Here is a 16,238-nt window from a genome sequence, read left to right as displayed (position 1 = left end):
CTGTAGTATAGATTTGGCCTGAGAGGGACTTAGGGTATGTCTATACTGCAAATGGGAGATGTGACTGTAGCAGATGTATACATACCCAGGTTAGCTTTCATCTAGTTAAATCAAAGCTAGCTTGAGTAACAGCAGTCGTGTAGTTGTGGCACCATGGGATAGCTACTCATATATGGTTCCTGGGTGGAGCTGTACTTGCGGTATACCTACACAAGTTACAATCACATCTCCTAGTTGCAATGTAGACATAGCCTCAGAAGGAGTGCAAGAAAGCCAAGCACCAGTCTGTAAGCCCTGGGAAAAGATGTGACCCTGGGAAAAGCCTAAAGAGAGGTTCTGAGTCAGGAGTGCTGACTGAAAGTGGTTTAGGTCTGTTAACTAAGAAACTACTACTTCAGTTTCTCCTGCATTTGGAGAAGCAGGACTTTGTACATTCCCTGTAAACAGACAAGACTGCACTGAATAAGATTCCGTCATCAATTTCTACTCCCAACTGGAACAACTTACAAGGCTCTGAAGAAACTAGCTGCTAAAGTTGAAAAGGAGTAACAGGTACAAAGACGACTTCTGCCTAATTTTTGATGGTGTGTATTTAATCTATTTATAAAAAGAGATGTGAAAGGAGTATTTCAAAACTGAGCATTTCTTTCCCCCACCATTTTCTTTCTCTATCTCCCCAATGTGTTTTGTGCACTTTCACTACAATTTCTGTTTGAGATTCTTCATTACAGCACACAGTGGTATGCCACAGCACAACATATCATGGGATAAGCAATTTTTATTCCTCTAGATATTCCTTTTGAATTTCATACATTAATACATGTTTTGTTCCACTTTCAGAAACAGAACAAACAGGTACGGTTTTACAAGCAGAATAAAAATAATATCATGCAAATTAAGGATCTTAGTTTATTTTAAATGTCAACTAATTTAGAACAAACAATGGTCTTAAATGAATACATTAGCAGGAGAAGTGATGTTGCAACAGAAACTTATCAAGTTACCTGTTTGTGAAGTTTGACCAGACTTTTCTCACTTGGATAGTTGTTTTGCCTGTCATCAAAATCTTCATAGTCATCCATGTTCCTACCCATTCTTTCCTGGTATTCAGTAGGACACTGGTAAGAAAAGGAAAATAATTGAAATTTTTCATTTATGGAAGCAGAGCATACATTACCAGTAGGATATGGTATTTTATTGAAGTCTTAAAATATTTTTTTTGGACAGTGGATGCAACTGAAAATATTCAATTTCTTTCCCCTCCGACATTACAAAGGATTTACTTGTAAAAGTGGAGTCTGCATTTCCCTGTCTGTAAATGATCACATTCTGAGAATACAAAAAAAGACATATCTTGTTAAAGAAAAATGTATTTTATTCAAGTTTGTATGAATAAACTCAGAATAGGATACAGCACATAGAAGAAGAAAGAATATTTATCTTTTTCAGTTATCCAACGTAATTTTAGTGCTTGATATGAAAACAAATATATGTCACCCACCAAAGAATAGCCTATCTACATTTATAGAAGACAAGCAATTATATACACTAGAGGGAGGCACCCTTTCAGAAGTGGTGTGCTGAGTCTTCATTTATTCACTCTAATTTAAGGTTTTGCCTGCCAGTCATACATTTTAACGTTTTTAGAAAGTCTCTTTCTTTCAGTCTATAACATATAGCTAAACTATTGTTGTATGTAAAGTAAAATATTTAAGAAGATTCATTTAAAATTAAATTAAAATGCAGAGCCCCCCCTTAACGGTGCCAGGACACGGGCAGTGTGAGTGCCACTGAAAATCAGCTCGCATGCCACACGTTTCCTACCACTTATATATACACACCATACTACACTCTGTGCAATGACCTCTGCGGTTGACTCTCATAAACAAGAAATTATAAATTATAACTTAAGTGTTAGTTCAGCAGATCATCAAGATAAAAATCTTTTTTAAAAGTTAAATTATGTTAAAAAATACTGTGTGCTTTTTTTCGTATTCTAGAAAAAGTCCTAATACTATAAACAGAATCCCAATTTAATCATTTCACATTTCATAACAACATTATTTCATCAAGCTTTTAAGAATAACAGCTTTCAAAAGATTTTTATTTATTGAAACAAAATAAACCACAAGAAAAGAAATTCTAACATTGGACGAGAGTCTTAAAGGGGCTAAAAAGTCAGGTTTTTATATGTTCAGGAACTTACAAAAAAGAGCAAGAATCTCTAAAATGGTAGAATTCATTAATTACCTTTTTCAATATTGTATCAACACATTTTCTCAAAGGGTGATTATACTTGATACTCTCATTCACTTTACGGACTTCCTGTTTAAAACAAACAAACAAACAAACAAAAACACGACCCACAAACATTACATGTAATTTCAGTGTATGAAGTGGCTAAAAGCTCTTAAGTGGAAATCTTATGTGACCCACTAGAGGTCCTTGCCAATCCAAATGATTCTTTAAAAATTTTGAAACTTCTTACCAATGAATGTTGCTGAGCTTTATTACGCAATCAACAATATAAAATAATTTCACAATATTCCCTATAGTATAGGAAAGTAAATAAAAAATAAAAAAAACTCTTGGCATCAAATAGACCTACAAACGCTAGAGAGTGTGAGAGAGTGAGAGTGTGTGAGAGAGAGAGAGCGTGCACACACACACAAAGAAACTGATGGTCTGTTTTTAAGCAGGCATGTTGAGGGGAAAATGCTTTTTGTTTTAATTTGGGGATGGGAAATAAGTTTTATTCTTGCCTGATTTTGTCATATATTGTTGGTATGTGATTCAACGTGAGAGGGTTATAAGGCATGCAAAATAAGTCAGGGTGCACTGCTAGTGGCTTTAGATATTTGTTGTGGTGACTCACGTGGGAAGTAAACTTGGAAGTGGCAGAAAGTGACTCATCCCAGGTTCCTTCAGAGAATCCCCTTGCTGCCATTAAGGATTTTCTGAATACCCTGTAATCCCTATGCCTAGGTATTGCCCTCATCTCTGGTTGCCACATTTCAGAGAACGTTTGACAAGCATCAATAACAGCTGAGTATATGGAAGATGCTGCCTATCACACAGGCAAGTTTTATCACAGCTGTTTCCAGCCAAGAACTCAGTGATGCACCAGTCTTGGACAGGTCAAAGAGATGGGAGAACCAGATATCTTCCTCCATCCTATTGGAAATGCACGAGATAACTATTTTATGAGAGTTTACTCAAGGATCTGGGTGTTTTCTGTGCTTCTACAGGAAAACTGAAATCTACAGTTCTTCGGGTGTATCAGTGATTAGATCTCCAGATAAACTTTAGTTGAATTCTTTGAGCTGATGTCAGCACTGCTTGAGGTCACAGGTATTACTGCCCTTAAGAATTTCACCCATGTCAAGGAATGTATATCATATGAATCTCAGATTTCCAAGAGATAGTGTATTCACTTTCAGAATAAGATCATAAAATTTTAAACTTTAAAATCATGGACAAGCTTTCAGATACTAGACATTTTAGCACTGGTTTTGCTTTCTAGAACGAATGATACTCTGCATGCTGTAATTCTTGTGGGTTGCAGATACTGGACCTCAAAATCTGTCAGCAATCGCCCCAGCCAGGAGTGCTTTTTAGGCCACAGACTATGACTGAATATAGGAAGTTCTAAAAGCTCAGGGAGTGTAATTTTCAGTTCATAAATCTGCAAAATTGTCAGTATCTCTGTCACCAAAACATCCCCAGAATAAGGAGATGATGTTTCTGCTGCCATTTTACCATATCCCGTACATAGGAAGGAGTTACCATTACCATACAAATTCCCACAAGTGTTGAAAGCATAATTTTATGGTATGGGCACTAGAACAGGACAGTAAATACTAGTTGTTGAATTTGTTTGATTCACACTTTGTTCCTAACAGAAGATACGATTCTATTGCCAATGGCAAATCATAGGAATGAAGAATAATGGTAGCGCATTTCTCAGGAGAATCTCTTTGGAAAACAAATATACCTTCTGTTCACTCATCAAAAAGAAGTATAAATAGAACCAAGAAACAGATCCTGAATCTCTTATTACAAGACAGATTTTTAAGAATGAAAGTTTTTTAAGTAGTGCACAGAAGTGTTAACAGTGTAAGCTGCATGAGCATTACTGGGGTCTGTGCACTAAATCTTCATGCATGCACCCTTATTGCTCAGCATTGCTCCAAGAGTCAACACTTGACAATTGCTGTTCTCATTGCCAATATATCATATCAAATTACCACCATGTAGCAGTTTGTAAGCTCTTCAGAGCAGATACTGTTTTTACTTCTGATTTTATACAAATACGTAGCACCCCAACTGAGATCTCTGGGCACTTCAATAATTTCATGACAGTTGCTTTCTAAAGCAGGCTCATGTTACTTAAAATGTTCCTTCTTTTGAGGAAGTGGAATTGAAGATGAGTAATTAAACTCTCACCACTTTATACTTCTTAATTAAAATTAGCTTGTTTACCTCCATAATATCCTCTAAGTTCTCCTCTGCATCTGCTTTTTCAGTCATCAGTTTGGCAACCTTGAAATAAGTCTTCATAAGAAGATACCCCCTTTTTGCTCCATTCCAGTGAGAACGTGGAATTTCCACCAAACCATACCCCAACAACAACACAAGAAGGAAAAGACCCCAGGTGTTGGCAGCTGCTATCCCAATTGTCTGAAGCTGGTTCCTAAAACAGAATAGTGACCTCCAGTAAGTAATTACGTTTTCACAGACACAGAAAAAGCCACCAAAAAACCTCTGCCTTCAAGGAGCAACGCGAGTGCTGTTCACCAGGAGCACCCATACAGAATGCTGACAGGCAGACTATGCTGGGAAAAACAACATACAAGAGCCACCTTTTTCCTGCCTCTGAAGCTTAAGGGGTGCGGGCATGCAGGGGGGAAAAAATAAATCAGAAAACCCAGTAGCAAACCTGCTGGAGCAATAGACTACCACATCAGAGACGACGATAGAGGTTTATATTATTTTGTACTATTTTCCATATATTCAAATGTCTTTTTTAAATGCTAGCAAGTTTATTTGTAAATACTACATTCCAGGATTTGAAAAGACATTTATTGAATGAAGTCTTCCATTTCAAAGTTAACTGCAAATAAAGACCCAGATCAAAAATTTAAGTGTAATCCCAGACATGTTTAAACAGACAATACTACCACAAGCCTTTCTAATGACAGTCTTCCTAAAAATACCTGACCAATGAAAGTTTTTCCAGAAATGCCATCTGAAAAGCAAGTGCTAGAGAGAAAATATTGGAAATCAGACTAAACCATATACAAATTACACACACACATTTTTCCTGAAAAATCAGTAGAAAAGGTAATATATATTCAGGGAAAGTCTAGAGCAAAATCAGAATTCTAGGTTAGATTAGTACTGCCCAATTTCTCCATTGCAGGGATATTATGAGAAATACAAACGCATTTTAAAGAACAAAGACAAATACTTATAATAGTACTACTCTTACCATTGTAGACTGAAATTTGGATTTACAGCCACGTATATTAAAAATGCTCCAAAAATCAGCAAGTAAGTGCCATAATAGATTGCATTCTCAATCAATGCAGTTTTAATCTTTCCAGTAATGGAGAACCCTCCTGATCTAGCATATGACTGCATGAAAGGTAACAGTATCCTAGAACCAAACAAAAAACACATTAATGATGTAAGATTTCTCCATCTTACCTTATTTTCCAATTTTCACTTGCAGAGTTCTCCTAGCAAAACCTGTTACCTATTACATTTGTGTTCTCTTTAGATACATCTAGTTGACAGTAAACCTTGAAATAACTTGTGTTTAGATTAACATTTATAGACAGCTTTAGTATGACGAACCACCACTTATGAGAGAAGTACAGGGTTTGCTCCTCTGGGTCATCGTTTCACATTAATACACTACCCAATGTACCTAAAACAAGGCATATACATATTGTTTTCCTTTTAAACATATTTGTCGCAGCTACTGCAGGCATGTGCTTTCTCTTATGTAGCTTTCAAATTCCCCAAGTCCTTTCTATAGCCTTTCATAATGATGAAATGTCAGATTTGTTCTTTACACACATTTCTTGGAAGAATTCACCCTAAAAAAAGAGAACACTGCTGAACAGAGAGACCTTGTAACATTTTGCTCTTGGGCAGTAATGGTTTTGTCTGTTTGCTTGTTTTGTTCTGTGCTAAGATTCTCTCTCTGACTCAGAATATTAGATATAGATTGTGGAGCTTGCTCCCCCAAGAGTATACAGAAGCAACAACAACAGAGAATGAAAGACCATATTTATGAGCATCAGAGTGGCCAGTGTAAGGAACATTCAGTTTGCTAAACCAAAACTCTTTGATTTTGGACTTAATACAAGACAAATATACTTAACTACGTTTTACTAGCAGTGCTTTAGTTTTTAAATTGGATATATTCCTCATTAAATCCCCATCAGTTAATGGGAGTTAAACATGTTTAAATGCTTTATTGAAACTACACTGTTGTAAGGTATTTGATTTCAAAACAATTTTCTTTTGCCAGACCATCAGATGTCAATGTAAAAATCTTTCAGAACGAAATCTTAAAAGGTATTGTAAATACTAGTAATTTTTATTTTCACAATATATTTTGTTCTCTTTGCCATCTGTTTGCCTCACTTACCAGGTTAAGAACTGTGATGTCCAGTATACTACACGCCAGAAGATTGGCATAATTCCATCAGGGATATAACTCCATGGTTTCGAGCACCTATGTTTTCTGTAAAAAAAGGTCAGAGAGCCACATATTAATTGTAAAATCTAAATATCATAATATTAATCACTTCTATCCAGAAACTATTTTCAGTCTTGCCACTGAAGAATACTGTTTTAATTAAACGTTTTTGCATGACTAACATGTTTCGTAAGAGATTTAGTTTATAGCCCACTTTAAAATTATGCTGATAAATACTGGCACCACAAACAGTACATATCTGGACAGGACAATTTCTCTTAAGGAAAAAAAAAAAAAAAAAGTAGTCCCGACTGGCATTCTATCAGAGACTCACCAGAAGTCAACTAGTAAGGCAATTTTTTTGGTCATGTTCAGTAAAATATATTCGTATTTGTCTTACATAGAATGTTTCTTTTTCAGAGAACAAGATCTTAGGGGGAAAAAAAGAGCCAACATGAAAAAAAGTAAATGGTTGTTTTCCCTTCTATGTATTACATAATTATTTCTGGGGGGTGGGATTTTCAAAAACACCTAAAGGAGTAGGTGTCTAACTCCCATTAACTTTAAATGGAAGCTGGGTGCATAACTTCCTTAGAAGCTTTGGAAAATTCTACCCAGAGCAGTTAGTAATAACAGCGCAGTTACCTATTTCTATTATAACTCAGTTTGAGAGTCACTCATCTTTTTAAAAACAAAAAACAACAAAAAAAAAACCCACCCTTTCACTCAATGGGCTGACACTTTCCAAATCTAGTCTTTGCTTGAGAAAGCTGAAAAGTTTGAGCAAAACCACCCAAGCTGCTGAGTACAAGGAGTGTGAAAAAAATGCTTCTAATCACCAACACATTTCTTACAGAATAACTTTATCTGCTTGTGTATCAAAGCAGTAGGAACAGAAGGGATAAGAAAGTTACTGTTTGACAGAGATAGCAGTTATTGAGAAAGTATCAGAGAGGTAGCCATGTTAGTCTGGATCGGTAAAAGCAGCAAAGAATCCTGTGGCACTTTACAGACTAACAGACGTTTTGGAGCGTGAGCTTTCGTGGGTGAATACCCACTTTGTCAGATGCATGTAGTGGAAATATCCAGGGGCAGGTATATATATGCAAGCAAGCTAGAGATAATGAGGTTAGTTCAATCAGGGAGGATGAGGCCCTGTTCTAGCAGTTGAGGTATGAAAACCAAGGGAGGAGAAACTGATTCTGTAGTTGGCAAGCCATTCACAGTCTTTGTTTAATCCTGAACTGATGGTGTCAAATTTGCAGATGAACTGAAGCTCAGCGGTTTCTCTTTGAAGTCTGGTCGTGAAGTATTTTTTTGCTGCAGGATGACCACCTTAAGGTCTGCTATAGTGTGGCCAGGGAGGTTGAAGTGTTCTCCTACAAAAACCTCATCCTCCCTGATTGAACTAACCTCATTATCTCTAGCTTGCTTGCATATATATACCTGCCCCTGGAAATTTCCACTACATACATCTGACTAAGTGGGTATTCACCCATGAAAGCTCATGCTCCAAAACGTCTGTTAGTCTATAAGGTGCCACAGGATTCTTTCCTGCTTTTACAGTTATTGAGAAGTGTTTTGGAGTGTTTCAATGAACAGTTAGTTTTGATTTGCCAGTTATGAGCAATTTGCACATGTAGAGTAGTTTAATCAGAGATATTTTGAATGATCTGCCAATGTCTCAAACTAAGGAAGGCTGCATGACCAACATGATTGCAGACTAAAAAAAAAAAAAAAAAAAGTTATATTTAGTTAATGTCTGTGTTTTGTGCAAAAACAAAGAATTTGAAGGAAAGCTAACCAAAGACTCAAAAAGTAAAAGCAAAGTATATCTGAAGCAGGAAGCCTACTAAACAACCAGTGGGGCCACTGGACAATTGAGATGCTAAAAGGAACGCTAAATGAAGATAAGGCCATTGAGGAGAAACCAAATGAGTTCTTTGCATTGATCTGCATGGCTGAGAATAAGAGGGAGATTCCCAAACCCGAGCCATTCTTTTCAGGTGACAAATCTGAGGAGCTATCCCAGATTGAGGTATCGTTAGTGGAGCTTTTGTAACAAATTGATAAATTAAACAGTAATACGTCATCAAGACCAGATGGTATTCACCCAAGAGTTCTGAAGGAACTCAAATGTGAAATTGCAGCTACTAACCACAGTATGTAACTTATCATTTAAATCAGCTTCTGTACCAGATGACTCGAGGATAGTTAATGTGATGCCAATTTTTAAAGAAGGTTCCATAGGTGATCCTGGCAATTACAGGCCAGTAAGCTTAACTTCAGTACCAGACAAATTGGCTGAAACTATAGTAACAGAATTATCAGACATACAGATGAACATGATTTGTTGGGGGAAGAGTCAATAGGTTTTCTGTAAAGGGAAATCATGCCTCACCAACCTAACAGAATTTCTTGAGGGAGTCAACAAGCATGTGGAGAAGGGTGATCCAGTGGATATAGTATGCTTAGATTTTCAGAAAGCCTTTGACAAGATCCCTACCAAAGGCTCTCATGCAAAGTAAGATGACATCGGATAAGAGGGAAGGTCCTCTCATGGATTGGTAACTGGTTAAAAGATAGTAAACAAAGAGTAGGAAAAAACGGTCCATTTTCAGAATGCAGAGAGGTAAATAGTGGTGTCCCCCAGGGGACTATACTGGGAAGAGTACTATTCAATATATTCAGAAATTATCTGGAAAAAGGGGCAAACAGTAGGTGGCCAAAATTTGCAGAGGATATCAAACTACTTAAGATAGTTAAGTCCAGTGCTGACTGAAAACAGTTCCAAAAGGATCTCACAAAACTAGGTGACTGGGCAACAAAATGGCAGATGAAATTCAATGTTGATAAATGCAAAGTAATGCACACTGGAAAACATAATCCCAAGTACACATATAAAATTATGGCGTCTAAATTAGCTGTTACCACTCACGAAAGAGATCTTGGAGTCACTGACATCCACTCAATGTGCAGCGGCAGTCAAAAATGTTAACAGAATGTTGGGAATCATTAGGAAAGGGAGAGAGAAGACAACAGAAATCAACATATTGCCTCTATATAAATCCATAGTATGCCCACATCTGGAATACTGCTTGCAGATATGGTTGCCTCATCTCAAAAAAGATATATTGGAATTGGAAAAGATACAGAAAAGGGCAACAAAAATGATTAGGGGTAGGGAACAGCTTCCATATGAGGAGAATTTAATAAGACTTGGACTTTTCAGATTGGAAAAGAGACAACTAAGGGGGGGAATATGATTGAGGTCTATAAAACCATGACTAGTGTGGAGAAATAAGGAAGTGTTATTTACTCCTCCTCGTAACACAAGAACTAAAGGTTACCAAATGAAATGAATAGGAAGCAGCAGGCTTAAAAAAAAACAACAAACAGAAGTATTTCTCCACACAACGCACAGTCAACCTGTGGAACTCTTTGCCAGAAGATGTTGTGAGAGCAAAGACTATAACAGGGCTCAAAAAATAACTAGATAAGTTCATGGAGGTTAGATCCATCCAGGGCTTTTAGCCAAGATGGGCAGGGATGTAAAACCATGCTGTAAAGCAGGGGTAGGCAACCTATGGTACACGTGCCAAAGGTGGCACGCAAGCTGATTTTCAGCGCCACTCACACTGCCCGGGTCCTGGACACGAGTCCAGGGGGCTCTGCATTTTAATTTACTCTTAAATGAAGCTTCTTAAACATTTTAAAAACCTTATTTACTTTACATACAAGAATAGTTTAGTTATATATTATAGACTTATAGAAAGAGACCTTCTAAAATGTTCTAATGTATTACCGGCACGTGAAACCTTAAATTAGAGTGAATAAATGAAGACACGACACACCACTTCTGAAAGGTTGCCAACCCCTGCTCTAAAGTGTCCCTAGTCTCTGTTTGCCAGAAGCTGGGAATGGATGACAAGGGATGGATCATTTGATGATTATCTGTCCTGTTCATTCCATCTGAAGCACCTGCCACTGGCCACTGTCAGAACACAGGATACGGGACTATATGGACCACTGATCTGACCCAGCAAGGCCATTCTTATGTACAGCGTACTACAGTAAAAAGATGTGATAGTGGTTTATTTAAAGTTGTAGAAGAGATTGTAGGATAATGCATTATTTGAGAAATAGAAAGTCTTAAATTGAGCAATGCATACCCATCGAGGGGAAAAAGGGCTGTGCATGCCACCTTAATTCTGGTATTTCCTGACTTTTTGGTGTTATACAACCTTAATATTCTCCACTTTGGGGTGATGAAATAATAAAAATTTTGCACATACACATCAATTTGCATCCCAGAATCTCAGAACAGCTTACTGACAATTAACTAAGCCTCAGGTCTCTGTGAGACAAGTAAGAGTATTACATTATTTTTTCAAACATGGATATAACACACAAAGGTTAAGAAATTTGTTTATGGTCAAATGGGGAAAAGCCAGAAAGAGATTTGGATTTTATGATTTCAGTGCTCCAATTATCACACTACAACTCAGCCACGTGAGTGTGATTTCTTCTCTGCCAGCAGACAGATATAGAGCACCTGTCATAACTTTTGAGTTTGAAATTTACAGAGTTTTACAGTCTTGGAGATAATTAACACATATACAAAGGAAAGACTGTCTCTGAAGCACATTCTCATGGTCAAAAACTGTAATAAACATTAGGTCTGTGGGATAAAGGAAGAAATTCACAAAAGCGCCTCTTGGCATATTCAAATTCTTTCTAAAAACCTCAGTTCTCTTGTCTTGCCTATGACAAAGTAGAGGAAGAAAGATAACAAAATTTAAAACAATTAAAAACAAACAAAAATAGAAGCACTGAGATCTGCAGCTGCCTTAATGTCATGTTTGTCCTTCCTTGTCTAACAGCTTTCAATCACCATGTCATGTTCAATTTAGAGTGCACTCTCGCCAGCACAGGTACCAGTTCTTTATTTGCACATTTCTGCTTACTTAAAAAGTATGCTAATGCTTTTAATATTTTGATGCAGAAAAATAATATTGTTCTTAGTACCTTGGAGCAGAACTAGGGTAAGATCCATTGCTGATGATGTTGCTGCTGCTGCTTTCTGGCGGGCTGGAGTTAACAGCAAGTTTGCATCGATTGTATATAGTCTAGAAGACAATGAAATAATCATGTAAACAACTATTAGAACAAGGTGAAATAGTTAGTGAAGAAAAACAAGAATAGGGATACAAATCAAATTTGGCACCAAAGTTCAATGCTAATGTTTTCATGGCTTTTCATCTTTAATTCTATTAAGGCAGGTTTTAAAAAAAAAAAAAATCTCTACAGTATTTGCATCACAGCACTTAACTAGTGCATAAAAGAATGAGATTGAAACTGATGAAAAACTGACTAGAAAAAATAGAGTGAAATGAATTAGTTCATAGTTCAGGCTGAGAGAAATACTGAAAGTAACAGCATAAATAGCGAATTTTAAAATTCACTTATTTTTAAGTATGATTTTTAACTTGACAGAGCTAACAGCACATTTTATTCAATTTTACAATTTTTAAAAGATCCCTTTTAAAGTCAAAATTTTGTCTTAGAGATATTTTCTACCGATTTACACAACTGTATTCTTAGTGTGTAGTGTATTTTGTGATTTTTTTGTATAGAGCAATAACGTACTAAGCTTTACAAAAATGGAAAATCTTACCGTACTAACATCCAGAGGCAATATAAATACTATAAGAAAGCAGAGATACCAAGCCAGCAGTGTTGCTATGATCACAAGTCTATGTTGTTTCTTGAAGTCTCCATACCGATGAAGTATGAATAAAGCCAGAAAAAAGACAAATATTATCTCGATACCCAAGGCTGCTCCACTCATTATTATATATTCACTCTAACCAGCCAATGCAGCTCACTTGGATCATAACTGTAAGACAAAACACACATTTCATTACATTAAAATAGAGGTCCTCAAACTGTTGGGCATGCCCCCCGAGGGGACAGTGGAGGGGCCAGCCAACCCCCACAGGGGGAGGGAAGGAGCACCACCTAGCCCCGCTCCACTCCCAGCTCTGCTTCGGCCCTGCCCTCAACCTAGGCCCTGGCTCCATTCCTGGCCCCTTTAACCTATTTCGTGCCGTGCCCCTGCCCCAAGCTGTGACCCTGCTCCTGACTCCAGGGAGGAGGGGGAGTGTGGACAATGGTAAGAGAGGATGCAACCCTGAAACGTCTGGGGGCCACTGCATTAAAACCTCTGGAAGATACGTATGAAATAAATGAGCACTGAATGCTCAAAATGTGTTTCTGTGGAAGCTTACTGATACACACTTTTAAGTTTACATATGAACAGCTAACACAGAATCATAGAATATCAGGGTTGGAAGGGACCTCAGGAGTTCATCTAGTCCAACCCCCTGCTCAAAGCAGGACCTGACCTCAGACAGATTTTAACCCCAGTTCCCTAAATGGCCCCCTCAAGGACTGAACTCACAACCCTAGGTTTAGAAGGCCAGTGCTCAAACCACTGAGCTTTCCCTCCCCCCAGATGAATCATCTGACATTCAGAAGGGTCCTGTTTTTCACCTAATTTTCTGTATAGTTTTACTGAGGCAGGTGACCAAGTCACCTGTCCAAAAAATTACATGGTGAGTCAATGGCACAATTGGTATTGGACACTAAGATCCACCTGGCTCACAGTCCTTTACTATAATAACAAGACAACACACTGTCCCACAGTTCTGTTAGCAAAAAATAATGCATTCCTCCAGTCACAATTTGTAATATATTTATAAGGCTCCCCCCTCCTCTACCTTCATGGTCTTAAGTACTTGATATCAGATAGCATGAGTGACAACCTCCTGTTCACTGGATGAACATATAGCCCTAACTTTTCAATACCATCAACAGCAGTAACAATCCAATACGAAGTTCTTCTCTTATTTCTAACAGTAAAACATACTATTTTACCATTATTTATTTCTGCCATAAGAAACTAAATAGCTTGAACAAAGAAATAAAGATTTGCTAATATACCAATTTAATTTTCAGCAAGATATTGAGAATTTTATTTAATTAATGATATATACCTTGATTGCATATTTAGTTATTTACTAGAGAGACAAGGTGGGTGAGGTAATATCTTTTATTGGACCAATTTTGTTGATGAGAGAGAAGTTTTCGAGCTTACACAAAGCTCTTCTTCAGGTTGTCAGGTTGGTACAGGTCTTGCACTTTTGAAAGCCCTCTTTGTCATGAGGCATTAATGTATTCCTGATGGAGGGAGACTTCTTTTGAAGTTTAACTTTCTGATATGTAAAGTAATTTTCCTGGTGGCAGTAACTTTAATTTGAAGATTAAATGAGCTTTCAGGTCTTAGTGACTTTCATCTTATTCTAAGTTTTACAAGGGTAAGGTGGTGATAAGAGACTAATCTACGATTCCTACCAGAGGTGGTGTTGGATTTCCACCTTAATCTCAACGCCCCACCCAAGGGCGTTACTTTATGGTCATAAATTCATCACAGTTTCGGCTCATCACAAGCACACGATTTTATGGGGACTCAGTAGACCAAGTTCTTCCAATCCTGCTCTAAGGGCTTGTCTACACCACACATCTTTTAGCGACAAGACTGTGTCGACACAGCCTTGTCATTAAAAGTCAGTGTGTGTAAACGCTCTTTGTCAGTACTTCCAGCCCCATAAGCGGTGTTAGCTTTGTTAGCAGAAAAGCACTCCTGCCAACAAAACTGTGTTCACACTGCCACTCGGCAAAACTTTTGTCTTGTCTTTTGTGTGCAGGGTGTGTGCGTGCGTGCGTAGTTTAAGTACCCGTGAAAGACAAAAGTTTTGTCAACAACTTCGCATTGTAGACATACCCTAAGAATTAGGGCCCTCCATGATCATCAGAGTCCTCTCCATTTGCTGAATCAAGAAGGCGGCCCTGAGCCAGTTTAAACAAGGCTATTTATCCAAAAATCCTTTCTTTGTCTGTTGGTCCTGCTAGTGAAGGCAGGGGGCTGGACTCAATGACCTTTCAGGGTCCCTTCCAGTTCTATGAGATAAGTATAACTACTATATGCGTGCCTCTCCAGCCCATTAGCATCCTTCCTGCCAGAGAACGTACATATAAAGCTACAACAACACATTGTACGCAGTGGTGAGCTGGAACCAGTTCGCAAGGACCCGTTGTTAAATTGAGAAGCTGGTGTAGAACCGGTTGCTAAAGGGGTGGCTTGGCTTCCCCCAGGGGGCAATTTAAAGGGCCTGGGGCTCCCAGCAGTGGCTGGAGCCCCAGGCCCTTTAAATTGCTACCAGAGTCCCACTGGTGGAGCCCTGAGGTAGGGCTGCGGGGCTCTGAGGGCTATTTAAAAAGTCCAGGGCTCCCGCTGCTTCTACCGCCCTAGCCCTTTAAATAGCCTCCAGAGCCCCACTACTACTGTGGTGGTAGAAGCAGGGGAGCCGCAGACCCTTTAAATAGCCCCCAGAGCCCAGAGCAGGGGGCTCTAGGGACTATTTAAAGGGCTGAGACTCCAGCTGCCTCTGCCAGCCCGGTCCTTTAAACAGCCGCCAGAGCCCCCCTGCTTCCCCAGGGCTCCGACAGCTATTTAAAGGGCCAGGGTGGTAGAAGCAGGGGAGCTGCTGCTGCTGCTGCTACCCCAGTGGGGGATGGGGAGAAGAAACTTGCGAGTTCTGAGGGGGGCAGTTAGGGGCAGGACATGGATTGGGGTCGGATGGGTGGGGGGTAGGATACAGGCATGTGTGGCTTGTACTGTACTCACCATGCAGTTCCCTACCAGCTCTTCGGCGGCACTTTGGCGGTGGGGGTCTTCACTCGCTCCAGGTGAAGGATCTGCCACCAAAATGCGGACGAAAACCTGGAGCGAGTGAAGACAACCCCTCCCACCTATCCACCCCTGGTGCCGCCGTGGACCAGTAGGGAACCAGTTCTTAGGATTTTGGGAACTCATCACTGAATGTACATCAAATGTATTAACCCTAATTCAATAAGATTTAACTAAATTCAATAAAATTTAACTTAAGTCCACAAGGTTTGTTGGGGTATTACAGGATATTGTCAGTCTGTCACAGGATCTACCAATTAATTATAAACTACAGGAAAGAATAATTGCACATTAGTCTGAGAAACTTTTTTTTTAAATCCTCAAAGAGTTCAAATCTTAATGTCTGAATCAAGTTAAAAAGTAAATAAAAAACTACAATCTATTTCCTTATTGCATACTGCTTTATTTCCACAAAGGCAAACAAATAGTAAATCTTTATAAGTGGGAATCAGACAGATGGGAAATAGGAGGAGCTCCTTTACCCTTCCACGTAAAATTAATGGTTTGGAGGGTTAAGTTGGTAATGATTTGCACAAGATTACAGCTGTTATCTTATTGGGCAATGAGATTTAACATGAACTGGACAGAGCCAACAGTTCCACATAGTTCTGTTATTTTATAAGTTTATTTAATTTTTCTACATAAATCAAATCAGCCATTATAAAATAAATCCAGGATGCAATTGATCTGGCTGGATACAATTTGACGCCTGGG

General features: G+C 38.4%; 1 protein-coding gene across 1 annotated transcript in view; it reads right to left on the bottom strand.

Annotated features, from left to right (window-relative positions):
* LMBRD2 (LMBR1 domain containing 2) overlaps positions 1-16,238 on the bottom strand; it is a 39,262-nt gene that overhangs the window by 21,538 nt on the left and 1,486 nt on the right. The window contains exons 2-8 of the mRNA XM_030566162.1: positions 12,390-12,611; positions 11,741-11,841; positions 6,662-6,757; positions 5,492-5,659; positions 4,483-4,693; positions 2,251-2,325; positions 1,005-1,118 (exon numbers count right to left, since the gene is read on the bottom strand). Coding sequence (XP_030422022.1) covers positions 1,005-1,118; positions 2,251-2,325; positions 4,483-4,693; positions 5,492-5,659; positions 6,662-6,757; positions 11,741-11,841; positions 12,390-12,563 — 939 coding nt within the window. The 5' untranslated portion in view covers positions 12,564-12,611. The remainder of the gene's footprint in view (positions 1-1,004; positions 1,119-2,250; positions 2,326-4,482; positions 4,694-5,491; positions 5,660-6,661; positions 6,758-11,740; positions 11,842-12,389; positions 12,612-16,238) is intronic.

This window comes from Gopherus evgoodei, chromosome 6 (genome assembly GCF_007399415.2).
Source record: "Gopherus evgoodei ecotype Sinaloan lineage chromosome 6, rGopEvg1_v1.p, whole genome shotgun sequence".
NCBI classification, from domain to species: Eukaryota; Metazoa; Chordata; order Testudines; family Testudinidae; genus Gopherus; species Gopherus evgoodei.
This window is presented reverse-complemented; position numbering and strand designations above follow the sequence as displayed.